This window comes from Mya arenaria, chromosome 11 (genome assembly GCF_026914265.1).
Source record: "Mya arenaria isolate MELC-2E11 chromosome 11, ASM2691426v1".
Taxonomy (NCBI): domain Eukaryota; kingdom Metazoa; phylum Mollusca; class Bivalvia; order Myida; family Myidae; genus Mya; species Mya arenaria.
In genome coordinates, this window is record NC_069132.1 from 42,678,573 (window position 1) to 42,697,671 (window position 19,099).

The window sequence follows — 19,099 nt, forward strand, 5'->3', positions numbered from 1 at the left end:
GTAAGTAGTTAAAGGTTAATCAGTCCAAATTGATGTTTGTTATTCATGTGTATGTATTGATTTTGAATAAGACTGTCACTTTTAAGTAATTAAACATTTCAGTTTAAACCAATGTTTACAATTCATTTAAGCTCAATAATCAGGACAGATTTATTTAGCTGTTTAGAATCAATTTCGCATCCATTTCCTGGGTAGAAACCAGTACTGGTATCCATTTTGGCAGCCTGAGAATCCATTTAAGCTTGATTGTCTACCTACTGATCGATTATGTGTTGGACTACCTAGGACGTAAGGAACTTAACAGACATGACGTCAACAATGTGATGGACCCTGAGCAGGCTTTGCACGAGGAATGAATGGGTGCACCACTTCATGTTTTAAGAACACTAAAAACAGTATGATACATCGGCGTGTATCTGCAGTGGAGACAAGGGGTGGTCACACGAGATATTAACTTTAGTGTAAAATACTGGAATTAGTTTGTATTTTCTGTTTATATTGTTAACAAATTTTGGATATTAAATACACTATGTGGTAAGTCAATTGGTTTAAATTTATATTTTTATCTACAAAAATTATTATAAGGTTTAGGTACTGATTAAACTTTTTTCTGGGCATATAAAATTATGTTCATATATGTACATGTACATTAAAATCTTCTATAATAAATCAGATATATTATGCGATATATACAGAACGGTAAAATTGAAACATATTGAAAGGTAATATGTTTGTAAATGTGTTGTATTGATTAAGTTTTTTAATGGTTTCATTTCACCACATATCCATGTTTACTTCGTCAAATAAGTGTTCTACATTATTTTCCTTTCTCTCACTACTGGAGTTCTGCCACCAGAATGTCATCCTGTTTTCCTCCCACAATAAGCCTACTAGTGCGGGTGCTGTACCAGGCTGTCTGTGGCTCGTGGATGCCGTCTCTCTTCTTGACCAGTGTGGCAAGCTTCTGTTTGCCTTCTTGGTCAATCTGCAACACAGTGTCTGTGCCATATGCGCACACAAACACATGTCCACACTCACTTACGTGTGCAGAACTAGGCATCTTAATGTCAGGGTCTTGCAATGTGGCCAGAATGTTGCCCGTGTTGTCAATAGTGACAATTGTATTGCGGCTGGGGTCAGCTATGTAGATCTTACTTCCATATGTGCTCAAGGCAAAGCTGCTCACTGTGCATTGCCTAGATGTGGATTCGTATATCTTTTTAACCAGTCTGCCAGCTGTGGTGTAGAGGTACAGGGCATTTTCGGAGCTTACATACAGCTGACCCTGGTGGTGCCGGATGGAAACACAGGGATGGTCAACTGTTAATATACTGGTCATCTCGATTGTGTCAGAGGACATCGTGAGGAAGTGGACTTCATATCTGCCAGATTTAGAGCTTACTGATACAGCCACTAATTCATTTGAGATGTGGCAGATGTCCCATGGAAACTCCGGTAGATCACAGTGGGATGTGACCTTGTACATGCTGTTTAGCACCTTTGCCTCACAATTGTAATTGTCTACAAGAACAATCTTTCCTCCTGGAAGTTCTGTAATACCAGTTATATTGCAGGGCCTTTTATATGCGTTCAATTTTATATTGAATGTTTCTGTCCCTTGTACCTTAAAAACTTGAGATATTTCAAACCAACTTTTGACTTCTCTAGGTGATGTCACGCCAGCCGGATTATTTTGAAACTGTCTGTAAGGATACCACTGGATGTATCCCAGTGTCTTTAGTTTAGACAGTAATTGTTCAGCTTGTGTGTCAGGCTGGAATGTGATAGTCGCCTCTGGTCTGGTCGACATCTGCTTAAGCAGGCTGTTGACCTCTGCAATCTTTTCCTGGCCTTTTGTGTACCCAATGTAGGAAATGGACTCGTTGTTTTCACCCTGGGCCTGGATTGTGTCCAGTAAGGCCTTAAGCTGGTCATGTAGATTGTCGCACTGGTCAATATCCATCTGTATTGACCCATTCAGGTCAGACATGACACTGTCCATTGCTTCCACTGTCTTTTTCTCAATCTCATCTAGCAACTGGTTCAGTGTCTTCCTTAGGTTGTCGATCGTAGTCAGGATAGATTTGCCTGAAGCCTGCAGCGTGTTCTGGTTATTCTTTCTGGCCTCAACGATTTTGTTAAGGCTTGCCAATACCTTAGTTACTTTGGCAGAAAGTTGCTTAAAGTCGTCCATCTTGTGTATTCCACTGGCTAAGTCCGCTATCAAACTGATGCTTCGGCACATTCTGTTTCAAATGAAAAGGCATCTGTTAAAATTCAGGCTTATCATGTGTTTTGCTACATGCTTTAAATTCCATGTTTAAATCTATTAACAGAAAATCAACACATCAACATAATTCGGCCTCTAAATATCTTAAGTGAAACAATATCATATTTAATTTTGCCAAATTACTTCCTTAAACCTGGGTTATCATCATTATATTTGAGGTTTCTTTGAAAGGAAAAAAAAATAGTACAATATTGATACCAACAAAGATTAAGTATGCTTTGCTTGTTCCTGTTATAAAGAACATAAGAAATAAGAGCATTAATCAGATCATATTACTTAAAGGCGTATTGATAGTAATACATTTGAAAACCTGTGGTTTAATGATACACAGAGATTACAACACAACTCAGCGTGGTCTTCACAATGCAGTTCCAAGATCTTTGAAGGGTGAAGGTCACAGGTTATCAGGGCGTCTCCCTGCCCCACCCACTTGTCCACATCCTTACGACCCAACACAATATGTTCTTTGAGGAGTTTTGCATGTAATGTCAGGCACTTGTCGCAATAATATTTGGAGCAGTTCCCACAGAAATATTTAGCCTCGGTGTTGAGATGGTCATCCTTACACACAGAGCAGGAAAAGTCATGTATCTCATCTGAGGCATTTAACAGTGAGTCTTTGTATGATGTCCTGTGTTTTGAAGCCATTCTATTTCAATATTTTATATAGTCCACACGAACTGCCCTTTTATGTTTTAAAATATTTTACACATTTTAAGTGTTGCTCAATATTAAACAGTGTGTATTGATCGCATTGCCACTTATCATATCCCACAAACCTTTGCTACCAGGAAGTATAAAAAACCTTCCAACACTTGTGACAGCCAAGATAAATTAATTGCTATCATAACAGGTGTAGTCCTACGTTTTTCTGTTCGGACTATGAAGTGTTGTTTTTTTTCTTGGGGTATTTCCAACAAACCTACCTGCCAACACTTTAAACCAAATAAATATCGGATCTGAGGAAGGGGCGCAAGTTAAAAGGTTACGCCCCGTTAGCTCTAAGGTCAAACCCTGGATTCCCCCTGGTATATACAATATTACTCTTCCATAGCCATGTAATATGCAGCATCTTGACGTGTACAGCTTACGATGTTTACACAATATTACTCTTCCATAGTCATGTAATATGCAGCATCTTGACGAGCACAGCTTACGGTGAGCTGTTGTCGGTGTAAGCTAGCTAAGCTGTATACTGTTTCAAAGTCAACGTATACAGCTCCCGCGTATGTATCCGGCGTTTACAAGCTGTATACGGCGTAACGACAGCTGTATGGTCTACTATGGCAAAGCTGCTTGGTTCATATATATGTGCCAAGGTTAGGGAACGGACACTTACAATTTAGTATTCTTTTGTTAATGCAAGGGCCATAAATCTGAAGCTTTCCGGCTATATTTGGAATTTGAACGAGAACATAAAAATTATGACCATGTTTAGTGATGATTGGTGTACATTTGCTTAAGTAAAAGCAGAACAAAACTGTGGACGCCGCAGGGTTGTCCATATGTCCCGTTTCAAAAGTATCTATAATAATTTAGCGGTCTAATATTGTTATATAGGCTATACGGGATATGTGTCTCGTTAAAACCTGATGTAAGGGATTAGTGTTTCGTTTAAACCTATAAAATCGGATAAGTGTCTCGTGTAAACCTGATATAAAGGATAATGGATCGCTTAAACCTGTTATATGATAGAAGCGTCTCGTTTAAACATGTAATAAGAGTAAGCGCCTCGTTAAAACTGTAATATGGGAAAAGTGTCTTGTTCAAACCTGTTATATGGGATAAATGTCTCGTTTAAAGCAGTTATATTGAATATGTGTATTGTTTAAACCTTTATTTGTTTATTATCTTATTTAAACCTGTTTTATGTAAAATGAGTATAAGTTAAACCTGATAATTATGTGAGATATGTATATTAATTAAACTCCTTGTATGGGATATGTGTATTGTTGAAACCTTTTATACGAGACATGTGTCTTGTTAAAATATGTTATGTGGGATATGTTCATTGTTTAAATATGTTATATATGAGACGTGTGTCTTGTTTAAATCTGTAATATGGGTTATGTTCATTGTTTAAACTTGTTATATGGGATATGTTAATTGTGTAAACCTGTTGTATGGGATATGTGTCTTGTATTAAGCTATTACGAGGGATATGTGTATTGTTCAAATTTGTTATATGTGCTAGATGTGTATTATTTTAACCCATTATATGGGATACATGTCATGTTTAAGCCTGAGGGATATGTGTCTTGTTCTTATCTCTTATATGAAATAGGTGCCTTGTATAAAACATTTATAGCTTGTACATTGAATGAAAAGACAACGCTATGATGAATTCATTCACGTAGGTTTATTTTTACATAAACGATACAAAAATGTCATCACTAACATCAGTGTTTAAATCTGTATACATAAAATAGTCCATATATATATAAATACCAATGAAAATGATAAAACTGTTTCGCTTGAAAATGAGGTTAAATGTTGATCCTTAACAAGGTCAGTACAGTGGAAAGCACAAAGTATTATAATGTCATAATCCCATTAAAGTGTCCGTTGTGCAATCATGGGTGGTATTCAATATTCACTTAAGTTAACCTTATGGGCATACATCATTGACCTCATTCACTCTATTGGTCAGTTATTAATAACAAGAAATCCGATTAGCTACATCGTTCTTAAATCCAATTAAGATCAACATTGAATACCAACCTAAAACTCGGGCAAGAATTTGAAAAGGGCAGAGTGCTGGGTCAGAAAGGGCACGTTTGATGGCCATTGAATAAGCCTTAATGGGGTACTTGCAAGGGTCATATATTGTCACATTCATATTGTGTTGTGACTACTTCCAATACTAATAGAATACCAAAGCTATTATCTTTACTTCAGAGTCAAAATTATGTAAATTAATATTTTTATTCTCATTTTTGAAAATTGACTCTGGCAAAAAAAGGGCACAGTAGTGTGTAGTAAAAAGGCATCAGGGTGCTGGAAAAGGGCAGCGAGTGCCCCATCCTGCTATTTAGGCCTAGCTGGAGATTAAGTGGTGACAATAGTGTGAAATGTTAATGTCTTGTGACCCTGTATTATTTTAATATCATTTGAAGGGTTAAATGTGTATAGTTTGTCCGGTTAGTGCAGTGGTTAGAGCTTCTCACCCTAATAAGGCGACCCGGGTTAAATTCCCGGCCTGGGCACATTTGAATTCAGTTTGTGGTCACCAAGGCAGACAAGTGGGTTTCCTCCGGGGATTCCAGTTTCCCACATAACACAAGATCACACTCTCGCATAACAAGGTGGTAACAAGAGTGATTAATATAATGTTGTAATCACTTGTTTTACAATCATTTTAAATAAATATGTTTAAACTTACAATGCCATACACACAAATATAATCATTTTGAATTTGCACCAATCATAAAAGTTATTAAATAATATTTATATACAATTTCAAAAACATAAAATAAGATCTTAATACAAGTAAGAACCCATAATATAAGTTATAATTATAATCTTAACCAAGTAATAATCTAATCTTAACTAAGTAATAATTATATCCAGTCAAAATCAAATGTACCAGTCAGAATAAAATGTATTATTTTACATACAAGTAAAAATCAAAATCCCAAAATCCAAACTGAATATTTAGGTACAATTCTTGCAAAAGACCTTATCAGTGTTTCACACTATTATTGCACATTCAATTGACTTTAAATCTCTGCATACAGCTATGTTATATCACCCTTCACTCTTACACTCTCAATAAACTATACTTATAGAAAAAGAAACTGCACCAAAATTTTCTGGAGCAATGTTTCTTTTTCCCCCAAGTGTATCATCAGTTAAAATGTATCTATACTGAGTAACTACAATGTATTATATAAGGTGTGAAAAAACTATTAAAATTGTTACTTTTTTATAATTGTATAAATAGTAATACAATGATCATCTCCTATCAATAGATATCTCAAAACATGATTCTAAAATCTTTGTTAAAGTTAACAAAGTTGTTAACGTCATCATTGCTAACTTTCAAATCTTGACTGCTCTGGTAGTTTAATGGACACACATGTGATCTGCAGTATTTCTAAAAAGATTTGAAACATCTGTTTCAGCCGTACTTGATATATTTAAATATATGTGCACGTTATCAAATATTTCCCGTTTAAATATTAACAAAGATGTTGTTAATTACGGTATGTTGTTGACTTAAACAAAGTTCACAATCAACCCAACGACAGACACAAAAATGAAAAATATTTATAATATTTTTAAAAAAATAAATGAACTATACAATTTACCGTATGTATGTACAAAAAAAATGATTTTTTCTTGATGTTGTATCAGCATAATGGATGCTCTTAAAATGTTCAGTTAATATTACAAATATGATAATTCCTAACTATTTACATGAACACTACGGTACTTTTTAAATTGCCATAAAAATCAGGAAAAGCCAGTAAAAAGCCAGAATATATCGTAGTTGAAGGAATAAACGTTTCCGTTAAAACAATTCTTTCGACAGATGTGAATTATGGCTTTCGAATCCATTTCCTGGGTCAAAGTACAGGTGTCCATTTTGAGAGCCAGAGAAAGTTCCCTTGATGGGGTTTAAACCCACAACCTTAATTGGCTGAGAGACAGACAATGATACCACTACACCAATATTTTAAAAGCAATAATTATGTAATACAGGGTGCTTACAGAGCTATGTAAATGCCATGAATTATTGTCAGCAGTTAAAGATAAATACGCCTAATATTGACCTGCAGCTGACTGTATAAAACTGTTTAACTTCTTGGTTTGGCTTAAGTAAGCCAAAATGTTTTTGATTGGTCAATATTTATTCAAACATTACAATTAACCAATCAAATCATTTAAATATGCAAATTGGCATAAAGATAACCTGAATAAATTCTTTGCTTGGCTTAAGTAAGCCAAAATGTTTTTGATTGGTCAATATTTATCCAAACATTACCATTAACCAATCAAATCATTTAAATATGCAAATTAGCATATAAAGATTCTATGTTAGGCTTAAGTTAGCCAAAATGTTTTTGATTGGTCAATATTTATCCAAACATTACCATTAACCAGTCAAATAATTTAAATATGCATATTAGCATAAAGATAACCTGTGGACAACCTAATCAAGTTTTATACGACTGGATGCTGAATGACATGGCATTAAAACAATGCTTTCAAATGTTACATGTAACGTTAATTCTGCATCATATAGGTACAATACTTCATGGTGAGTGCAAGAAAAACTTAATCTTTATACATTTTAGTGTTAGATAATTCTCAGAATGTAAATCTTAATAACAGCATAACAACATTACCTCAAAGAAGAGCAACACATTTGGGTGCAAGCACTTGTCTATTTTAGTTTTTTTCAGTCAATCAAGGGGAATAATTCAATTAATGAAGTAAGAGTTATGGGATTTGCTACACATTTGCTGTACATAGTGTGGTAGTGATCATATGTATCAAGTTTTCGTGAATGTCTTTTAGACTTATGGCCAAGTTTACGCACAATGCCATCACCCGCGCCAACACCAAGGCTACGACATAACATCAATTTTATCTTTATCTGCATCCTCAGCATCGCAGCGTATTCATAACCTATATGTTATTATATAGATTAGGAAAATGTTGGGAGTGCCGAGGATTCAAAATGAAGACAAATTAAAACTTAACTTAAGGTATTTGACCCACAAACAACTTAATTGTGGATGCCATTTGACTGAATATTATTTTGATATCATTTGAAAGGCTTTTGTATGAAGGAAACTAAAATGTTATAAAAATACTAAAGCTAAAACCAGTATATCAAACCAGGTTATTTTGGCCTCCAAAGGTTGAAAAATAGATCATTTTTTGTCTTCTTTCAGTTGAAATAAGAGCAAAAATTGTCTGTTATAGCTTGATAATACTCATTAAAAAAATTATACTCAAGGACATGAGTATGTCAGGCATTGAAATTCAACATTTAGGTGAATGGAATTATCAGTGAACAAGCTTCATTTGTTGGTTGGATACCTTGGTACTCAGAACTCTCAAAACATGAGGTGATAAATGTTGTTGCGTGAGCATTTCACTGGACACAACAGCCAATGCACAACTTTAAACTAAATATAAACACTACATAAATATTATGGCTATTAAACAACAATAAACAAATAAAATGTTTATAATAAATAATTCAATGTTTGTAACATGAATAAAAAATCATATACTGAAGATGACTTTAATTTTGTTAAATCTTTTTTTCACAATTACTTTGTCCGAAAACATTAAAGTAATTCATTTTACTTTTCATCGGTAGTCCTGTACGCATTGTTTAATCCTAGGGACTTGTTAATATTCAACATGCGCATCAGCAGAAGGCATTGTTTTTCATTAATCTATGTGCATAGCTGTGCTAGGGACTCTCAGAAATATATTAGCCCCTGGGTCATATTCAAAGAGCATCTTAGCGAAAAAAATCAATGAACTGGGCCAAAAAAGTGGAATTTTGAGAAAACTAATAATGTTTTTAGACCCAAAGTATGAAAAATAAAGCATGAAAAAGGTCAAGCTAATAAATGAATATCAATAAATTTTATGAGAAATAGAGAGGTTTTAAAATATTTGTTGTTAATTTTTTTTGAAAATTTCAAGTTAAAAATTTTCACTTTAAATTTTTTTTTCCTTTTAAAACTAATAACCTTTAAACCTATGAAAGTGGATGGACACATCAAGAAGCTTTATCAGGATGCATGGTTATTATTTCATGTTTCACAGTGGCTGTAAAACAAATAGGTCAATACTAAATGACGGAGTCCCAAAGGATGCACTTATGAAAATGAGTAGTGTGCCATTGGTAAACAAATGTAAAGTAATATTTAGCTTGGTATAAAACTTGCGTCCTGATGGATATGCAGACATTCATGAAAACCTCACAACATTTAAACAAGATACAGTTATACTGTTAACATGATAACTTAACACCATAAAAGTTACAGCAATGACATAAAACTCTTCAAACAGCACCAAATATTTTCTTTTTCCAGACAAATTTCAACCAAATTTGGCACGGTAAGTGTCCATCATACAAACTCTACCATATGTAACAAACCCTCATAACAATTATATACATCTTTATGTACAGCTTTAAAAGGGCACACATATAGGTTTACACTTAATAGATGCAAACATTTTTTAATGCATTACTATTTTTAACTCATTCGACTTAAAAGATCAAAACAAAAAAGCATATGGTTGTGTACAGATGAAATAATAACAAAAAATCATCCATTAAGTGTAAACCTATATTATGCCCCTTTAAAAAGATTTTTAACATTTTTTCTTCACAAAAATAAATTACCAAAATGATTATATAAGGTGTCGGATATACAAATAAGCTTTTCATAAAAAACATGCCATCAGCCATATTGTTTAACTTTGATGCCTTGAAACCCCATATATGTTGATATTTGCTTAAAAATGATTGAAAAAAAACAGTATTGATCAATTAATTGCAGATATTTTTCTTTATTTTCACTTAAATCAAAGCTATTTTGCAACCTTTATGGCCAAAAAAGCTTCTTTGTTATACAATATTGTTTAGATCTTTTTATCACAATATTCATAAAACCCTTTCAAGTGATACCAAATTAATATTTGTCTTATTTTCTTATCTTCTTTTGGCACAAAATCTTACTTCGCTCATAAAGCCATTTCAAATGATACCAAAATAATATTTGGTCACCAGGCATCTCAAAAGCATGTAATTGTACATCGTATACCTTAAATAGCCAGTCTACAAAGGGCAAGGTCGTTGAGCGAACAAAGCCTTATACATTGTACATTAAAGGTTTGTAGGAACAGAGAGGCCATCTTGTCAATGTGTGTTCATCAAATTATTGTAAGTACAAGAAGTCAGTTAGATATAGGGCTGATTGTTCAGAACTTTGTTTAAGGTAACAACGTTGTTAACAGCTGTGTTGTTAACTTAAAATGATGAATTTATGATATTTATGACAGGTACAGCTAAAAGTTCTCTCCAGCCATGCTAGAAATATTGCAGATAAGAAATGTGTCTATGAAAGTGCAATAGTAGTAGAGAAATGAAAGTTTACAACGATGATGTTAAAAACATTGTTAACTTAAATAAAGTTCTGCTAAAACGAAGTTCTGAACTATTCACAACTTAAATTAAACACTTTTTTCCACTTTGTTTGGAAAGGAAAACTAATGTCTAAGCTGACAAAGCCAGTAATTTCTTTAAAATCAATATAATTACTACGAGGTAATATTGATTTGAAAAGGCGATTAAATGATAATAGTTGATGGATCTTTGGTTTCTTACATAATATTGACATATCAAACCAATAAAAAATATTTAAAACATACAATAGTCATACAAAATTAGGTTCTTTTTCAAAATGCACAATGAAATAATATCAGTCTCTTTATGCATCTTTTTTTATACAATGAATTCATGTATATTTACAGAAAACATGAGATACATTATATGCATTTTTATGATTAAAATGCAGATTATCTGCTCCATTATTTTTAGTCAGTTTAGTGAACCCATTTTTTATTACAAAAACATGACATACGTATTATGCATATATGATTATAATGCAGATAACGGCAAAATAATTCCAATAATTTTAGTCAATTTAACGTAACAGAAATTTTCAATTTCTGTATACATGTAGCACTATCACATATCAAAATTAATTTACCAAATACAGCCTTTAAAAAGACCCTTTAGCTGTGGTTTTGAAGTTAGCCAAACAAAAAATATTTTCGAAAACTTTGAAATACATGTACAAAAGTATAAAATTTAAGAAATTTTAAAATTCTTAAAATAACAAAGAAAATAGAAAAAAAGAAAGAATTAAATAAGTAAAGAACAGCAGCAGGAACCTCTGGATTGTTAGTCAAGGTTTTTACCACTGGGCAACTGAGAAATTGATAGTGTTATTTTTAACACATTTTACTGAATTTAAGATTATATTGCTGCAAAAGTTGACAACATTCAAATGATTCTGTTTATGTTTTACAGGTAAAGTTAAGCCATCCATCATAAGGATGAAAATATGTGTTAATGCATTTTAGATATTAAGGCAAGCCATCCATCATTAGGTAAAAAGTGTACTACCTGCTGAGGAACATAACATTATTACAATGAAATCTACAGGGACAAGACCAGTGGTAAAAAATAATTAATATGCTTAATTAATTTATATTGATATACCATTATATTATTTTTGCATGGTTTACAATTTTGAAAAACACCATTATGATGCTACTATCATGATAAGATATATTAAAGGGAGATAATAAAACAAACGAAAATATACATTTCTAAATAACATAAGAGCTATTCTAGTAAAAAAAATATAACCCACAGGGGAAAGACATTTTAAATAGTATATTGGTGGGTGTCTTTTTTTTGCTAATTTGGACCCAAAATCTGCTTCTGTTGTGGGGTGGTATAAATTAAAAGTGCCTTCCCCCGGGGGTTACATGTTTAAATGGAATAGCCCTAAGGTCTATATAAAAAAATGGCTCTCAATGAAAAGAAATCATTTAAAAATATTCACACAGTGAACATTTTGTAACTTTTAAATGAAACTTAAACCAGTAGCAATTTTTGTATTAATGATGGATGGTTTATCTTAAGTGATAACTTTTTGCTATTAGGTAGTGGTTAATTAGTTGCATGCAACCAGTATTTTTTGTAATTAAAAAAAAAATAAACAAATATACTCGACAAAAGCCGAAAGAGTGGCTTTAAACACATACAATATTCTAATCAGGTAAATCTAAAATTCCACAAATGCAAGCTTTATATAATCTAATAACTTGCAAACTTGCATCTTATAGTAAGGCATAGAAAAAAACTTTGTTTGTTTCGGATGACCTGACCCTTCATATTTTTCTATTTCTAAGGTTATAAATTTATTTGTAAGCAAACTAAGAGTTTCAAAGAGGAGTAAGCCTAAATGGAAGTTTTCTATGTTCAATAAAATCAAAAGCACCCAGTCGATATTGATCGATCAAGATGATCTTTTGTAAGGCCTTATTTGATTGGCTGTTGAAATTCCACTGTCAAATCAAGATTGGGCTTTCAGAATCAGACATCATTTGATTCAAACATGGTGAGTTACATTAAAGAAATGAAATATCAAACCTGTAGGCAATGCAAAACTACATTTACCAAAATATATAAATATTAAGAACAAGAGCTGTCACAGTAAGTGATGAATGCCCCTGAAGTGGCATCCGGTTCAAAGAATTATGCAATAACTAGTATGCCTACTTTCAGGAAGAGCTATCATAAACTTTAATAAGCAAAAGCCGACCCCAATGATGGTTGACATCAAGTGTGGTGGAGTGATGAATTAAGCAGTAATAAAAATGGGTTTTGCACCTGAAATGTCTTGTGCCGATTTATTTCAAAATCCCTTTGTGACAAAGTTGGACAGGACCAACTATACTGCATAATTATGTTTATAAGCTGCATTCCATAATGATAAACCTGTACATGTGACCTTGACCTCTGAAGTAGGGACTTAGGTCTTGCATGTGACACGTCGTCTTTATGTACTGAACACATGTGCCAGGTAACTTTAAAAATCCTTCCCTGCATGACAAGTTACAGCCTGGACACGAAAAAGCAGACGGACAGTGCCATTTTAATATGCTGCCATTTTAATAAGTCCTCTTTCAGGGGCATAATATCCTGCTTAGTAATGAGAGAATGCTACCCAAAACAAACAAATGTTTTTACCATGCCTAATAATACTTCCTGAAACCTGTGAGCAACTCAATTCAAATACAACTTGAGTCAAGTACAATTACAAACATAAGCACAAATAGCCTTCTTGATTCATTACCAGAGGCAGTAAACCTTTGACTGTTGTGAAATCATGGTGATTTTAATACCTTTATAAACAAGTGCATATCTTATTCTTAATTGATCCAGGCACATATTTGAAAAGATAACGGTAAGTTTCCAATAGCTTTTATCAAAATTTTAGGGCCCAGATTACTATGAATCTTTTCAATATCCAACTTTTGCCTTATCATTAAAGTTATATTCTTATAACAGGGAAAAAGAGATTCAATCTTTTGGTATAAAAAACAAGAGTGCCGCAATTTGTCATTTTTTTTCCAGCCAACAAAGGGACATAACTTGACTTCTATTGAAGCCAGAGTTATGGGCCTTGCTTTACATGTGCATTATGTCTCTACCAACACATGTACCAAGTTTCATCGAATATCTCAATATTTTGAGTTATGCCCAAGGTTAAAAGTTTTTGTGCCACAACGACACCAAGGCTATCCCATTACCTCGACTTTTGTCTCCCCAAAACAGACAAGCTAATCATATAGAGTACTGGTCCAAATATCCCATACTAGCTACTAACACCACAGATCTTGAAAAACATAGATCACTATCTCCCTCCAGGGTCTCGCCCCAAATGTCCTTGAGATGGGCTTCCGTAGGGGCTCGTCTCTCGAAATAATCGTGGTGAATATGTCGGCGCCTGGTGATTTCTTCCATTTTGCACTAAATGGACATCTGCTTCGACCCGAGCCTCAGAAGCTGGGTCAATTACTGATTGGAGGGGGACAGGGGTGAGCCACTCCTTGGGAAGGGCTCGCTCGAGAAACGGGATACATGAGCTCATGTACGCAAGTCTGTTTATCCAGCTAGGTGGCTCCTTGCCGCACAGGACCTAATAGTAAAACAAATAAAAAGGTATTTATTTCTTGATACAATGTTGATTACTGTGTACAATACCATATGCCTGACTACTGACACAGAGTGCTCCTTAAAGGGACTCGTTCATGGTTTGGAAAATGCTTTTATTATAAGAAAAATAATTTTATCACAAAATAAAGTGTGGCAAATGATAAGGAGTGTTTAACCCAAAATATAGCTGGGACCCTTCAACTTATATTTGCTCAAATAAAGTCTTTGAAGACCACAATTATGAAAATTGTTAGCAACGTGACTTGCAAAAGCATTGGTGCATGATTGGTTGATCCCATTATAATGTGATGATATAATCAATTTCTTTGATAAAGGTTAAAATATCAGTCCTTGTAGCTGAGTGGTAAAGTTATCGGTTTTCATTGACTGTACCAGGGTGGGTTTTCTCCCCACTTAAACCAAGATATTAAAGTAATTTGTTTTGTAAAATAGTTATTAAACAAGAGCTGTCACAGAGACAGCGTGCTCGACTTTTCTGCTGCTCTTTTAAGTTTTAGGATTGCAAGTTTTCGTGAAACGTGCATAGATCACAATAAAATTAGATTACATGCAGATTAACTGGTAAAAAATAAAGGAGCAAAATTTGCATTATATGCAAGATAGAGTTATCATACTTGATTGTAATGTATAAAGTTTCAATGAATGTAATAAATGAAGTAGTTGCAGAGTTATTGAGTTATATGGGCTTACATGCAAACCATTAATCAGAATTTCTATGTAGAATAAGAAAGGGGCAAAATTTATATTATATGCTCTATATAGTTTTTCTAACTTGATTAATTGCAAAGGTTGGATGGTTGGGAGCCCTTGAATAAAGTTTCAGTGCAAAACATGGTGTATCTGCTGAGATATTGATTTAAATGTTGTTGCATGCAAAACCTTAACCAGAATTTCCAAGTCAAATTATCAAGGGCCATAATTTGCATTTTATGCAATATAGAGTTACCTAACTTGGACACTTTGAAATCAAAAGACGTTAAATCAGATTAGGACATGCATTTATAGTTACCTAGTTTTGTCTTACAAAACATTAACATTACATTTAAAGATATCTATACTAGCTGACTTGTTCTGAGCTTTTTTTTAAGGACTATGAATATTGAGTGCAATTGTTTAAGAAAAAAAGGAAACATTTTATGACTGAGAAAGGGTCAAAATTTGACCTTATTTTCAGGCCAACAGATACATTTGCATGTTGTCATTTGAATCATCATTACAAAAAAGCACAGCCTACATAAAACAATCCTACAATTATCAATAATCAACTTTGTGAGTTCAGAGGAGAAATGGTTGCAGTTCTTCGACATAAAGGAGCTTACAAGCAAAACCTTAATCAAGGTGTGATGCAGACGCCAACGCTATGGTGAGTACTTTTGCTCTATATATTCTTTGAACAGTCGAGCTTATTGGCTCAGAAGACATAAAACAATTTGATAACAATAACCACCTTGGAGAGTTCAGCGGAGAAATGGTTGCAGTTCTTGTTGAGGAGATGATACTGGTCTCCCTTGAACTGTTTGCCCAGTTCTTCAACGATCTTGGTCACTTCATCCATGGTAAAGTCAGTTGAGCCCAAAATTATTGATTCCCTGAAGAAAATTATCATCTTATGTTGCATTTATGAACACTATCAAGTAATGGTTAAAATTTAAAACCAATTGCACTAATTTTTTAGCCATTTTCTGTTACTAAAATCATTCTGACATGGTCAGAATCGGTAGAAACAGACAAATTGCAAGGCTTTAAAACCTTCTAAAATACATGATGACTATTACGTTGTGGTTGAATGTAGCCAGATACAAAGAAAAAAATATTAACTTGAGAATTTGTGGCCACATACATTTAGCTATAAACTGAAAACCACAGGCTTAACGCTAATACTATATTATTATATGCTTTTTTTGTTTTGATTATCACAGTCATATGAGATAAACATAATAATGCATTAATATAAGAAAGGGTTTTTGCATTATAGTCTGCCTCTTTAATAGCCAGTACTTACTTAAACTTGAATTGTTCACCAAGATCTTCAGCATCTTTGGGCAGGATCTCAAACACTCCTGATACTGGGAATGGATGGCCACCATAGGCGTACTCTGCAAATAAAAAAATAATATCAAGGCTAGCTCTTCTTCCTTCTGATACATCTGAATCACAAGTTAGTTTAGTTTAAAATAATTTAATTTTACAACGATTGTGAAATAAGCTATTGCAACTTATATTAATCACTCTCATTGGCACAAGTTAGATTGCTTTTCATGCTTTTTAACTTTTAACTTTCAAAAATACATCTTAATAATAATTGAACAGTGCAACTCTTTCAAATGGTATCCCTAAGATTTACCTTAAACTATAAAAGAAAAAGGTCAAACCTGTTCCATATATACACAACCCTGAATGATAGACACCGACTCCTACATGAGACGTGTACTCATTTATCCAGTACTACAACAGAAGATACAAGCTGGGTTTCACATCATTTCTCTAAGAGTATACATGTTGTAATTCATAATTATAACTCGTTCATGAAAAACACTTAATATAATCACTCAAAACACAATTGAAATTTGAAAAGCCTTTTTACACAATGAGTAGCTTAAGTCTTATAATATGTATGCTACAATATTTTGTATGCTGTTCAGCACTTGAAAAAGCAAGCACATACAAAGTTGTAAATTAGTTCATAAACCTATCTTGTGTGATGAGTGTTACATTTTGTCCAAAAAAGGTACCCGGTAGGTACAGGATTGAAAAAATATATATCAGGGTTTCTGTTAGAAAGATATTGTCACCATTGGAGAATGGCGTAAAAGTTTTTAGTATAAAGCTTTTTCAACAACATATCAAACCACACAATTAAAACAAATTAAAATTTTTTTACACATTTTTTCTAGGGTCAGGTAAGCTGAAACAGAAATATTTTTTAGGCTTTACTGAATATGGCTCACAAGATAGATCAACATTAAATGACTTGAAGTTAAATTGAAATATAGATTATAATTCATTCTTATCACCATGTCATAGATGTTAAGGACAACAGGTTCCCTGGCCATCTTTGCACTTGTCTATGATTAGCTTCAACAAAACACAATGCTTGGTAGGATCAACCTTGATGTACTTGTCAAATCATGTTTGCAGGCACTGGAAAATGAACATGCATCAAAATCAGACAAGGAACAAACAAAAATGTGTAGGATATTTCATAATTTGATTAAACTGGAGACATTCATTCATATTTTTCATTAGTGGTTCCAAAAAGAGAAAGGCATATCCTAGAAATATCATTTGTTGATGAAAATAAAAACAATTCATGTGGTATAACAGACCTTACGGTCCCAATTCAAATACTGCCCATAATGTGAATCACCTACAGTACACTCAACAAGTAAGACCCACTTTCCTCGCTCACTCGGAGGAATAAAGTTGATAATTGCGAACTTCCTCCGAGGGTAAAACTGTTGCCCTCGCTAACATCCCACCGAGTTCCACCGAGTGGCTGGTTTACCGCCGAGTATAATATGAATGATAGCATTGGAAATCGTCCAATTTTATGACCCCAGGGCAGGACTCTGCGTCTAATCAGATAAGCAAGAAATCATTCTTGTTAAGAAGTTATTTGATTTTATGCTTATGTACATTGTAAATCGTGCAAGATTCTTACCAGTGTTTAATTTGTATTTGTGTCTGTAAACGCCAATTGAATATTGTCTGGACTTCATAATAGTAAACATTGAATCATTGATGTATTGCCACTCATTGTATTGCATCATAAAACAGCCGACATTTCACACGATTCTGAACCATGACCTCTGACGTCACACGCATGATCAATACAATACATAAAATATACTATTTATTATTGGTGGTTAAAAATAGCTATGACGTTTTAGGGAGTTTTCAACAGAAAACGAGGCAAGAAGGCCTTCAACCATGCACTCTGAACTTTGAACACATGTTTGACCTCCTGATTTTCCGAAAATTTGTAACAAGTAACCTAGCCTTTTTCGGGTGAAATGTGTTTATTAATGAATTCAGTCATTAGCACAAACATGTTTATAAGATGCATGTGCAAATAGTGAAATATGACTGCGTTCTTTTGATAAGCAAAATTCTTTTGATAAGCAAAATGGGCAGAGGAAAAAGAATATTAGCAATTTACTGGAGCCGTCATAATCGATTGAAATTTTTAATAAAAAAAAAACAACTTTAGCATAGATTCTTATCAAGTGTCCGCAGAGTTTTCTGGAGTTTACCCCTTAGAGGAACTTCATGTTTGTAATTCTTCGGTTGACTGATCACCCTCAGAGGGCCTTAAATTCAAACTCCGAGGAACGCAGACAGTTGATAAATTCATTGTGTTGGCAGCATAATCGAAAATCCGCGAAGGGAAACGGAAAGTGGGGTGTACTGTATGGCCCTCTTCAAGGGCGGGCCTTACGAGATAATCTTGTCAGAGGTGAATTAGATATTGTTAAAATATGGACCAAAAGGGGCATATTACTGTGTTGAATTAACCATTGAGTGAACAAAACATATGGGCAATAGTCTGAATTTCAGACTGAAAATGACCAAACATCGCTAAAAGACTCCTGGCTTGTATTTGTAATATGGGAAAGTGCCATACCTACAAGACTCATGTTCCTAGATCACATATTGGAATCTAGATCCACCACTTGTACTTGAAAAGTATCACCTAGTAAATGATGAGTAATATTTATTTCTCAATATTGTGGGAGTTGTCAGTATATCATATATAATGAAACTATTATATTTCGAATGTAACCGTTAATATTATTACTATAAGGTGGGTATTTCACAAATTAAAAACAACCAAAAGGTTACCTTTAACAAACAGCAATCACTAGTTATGAAGAAAATTGCAAAAATGATACATATATTTTTCATTAATGAACCCGGAAGTGAGTAATACGTCATTGATGTTTGTGTTCCGGGCTTGATTTAATCGAATATTAGTTTTTTCAGATTTAAAATCAATGTAACAAATAATCACTTTCGAT

At 33.5% G+C, this 19,099-nt stretch overlaps 2 protein-coding genes across 3 annotated transcripts; both read right to left on the reverse strand.

Moving 5' to 3' along the window:
• Positions 1–835: 835 nt before the first annotated feature.
• On the reverse strand, positions 836–3,046 carry LOC128208554 (uncharacterized). Its single transcript, XM_052912111.1, has 2 exons — positions 2,637–3,046; positions 836–2,246 (listed from the first exon to the last, which is right to left on the reverse strand). Exons 1-2 carry the CDS (start codon positions 2,936–2,938, stop codon positions 836–838), a joined length of 1,713 nt encoding a protein of 570 aa, XP_052768071.1. The 5' UTR covers positions 2,939–3,046.
• Positions 3,047–4,630: 1,584 nt separating this feature from the next.
• LOC128207826 (deubiquitinase DESI2-like) lies at positions 4,631–19,027 on the reverse strand. Of its 2 annotated transcripts, none has more exons than XM_052910978.1 (6): positions 18,924–19,027; positions 17,096–17,222; positions 16,454–16,526; positions 16,084–16,177; positions 15,529–15,670; positions 4,631–14,043 (listed from the first exon to the last, which is right to left on the reverse strand). In XM_052910978.1, the coding sequence occupies exons 2-6, from the start codon at positions 17,132–17,134 to the stop codon at positions 13,759–13,761; spliced, it is 633 nt and encodes a 210-aa protein (XP_052766938.1). In that variant the 5' UTR covers positions 17,135–17,222; positions 18,924–19,027; the 3' UTR covers positions 4,631–13,758. The 2 variants fall into 2 exon arrangements, with proteins under 2 accessions (XP_052766938.1, XP_052766936.1); XM_052910976.1 differs by lacking the exon at positions 18,924–19,027 and adding an exon at positions 18,706–18,750.
• Between the last annotated feature and the right edge of the window lie 72 nt (positions 19,028–19,099).

Bases quoted from the DNA above. Each gene is read 5' to 3' on its own strand.
- LOC128208554 (XM_052912111.1), bottom strand. From the start codon at position 2,938: ATGGCTTCAAAACACAGGACATCATACAAAGACTCACTGTTAAATGCC. The intron at 2,247-2,636 runs GTTGTGTTGTAA...CATTTGAAACAG, and splicing joins CATTGTGAAGACCACGCTGA to AATGTGCCGAAGCATCAGTT.
- LOC128207826 (XM_052910978.1), bottom strand. From the start codon at position 17,134: ATGGCCAGGGAACCTGTTGTCCTTAACATCTATGACATG. The intron at 15,671-16,083 runs GTAAGTACTGGC...AATTTTCTTCAG, and splicing joins GGTGAACAATTCAAGTTTAA to GGAATCAATAATTTTGGGCT. The intron at 14,044-15,528 runs GTGGTTATTGTT...TTTTACTATTAG, and splicing joins TCTCCGCTGAACTCTCCAAG to GTCCTGTGCGGCAAGGAGCC.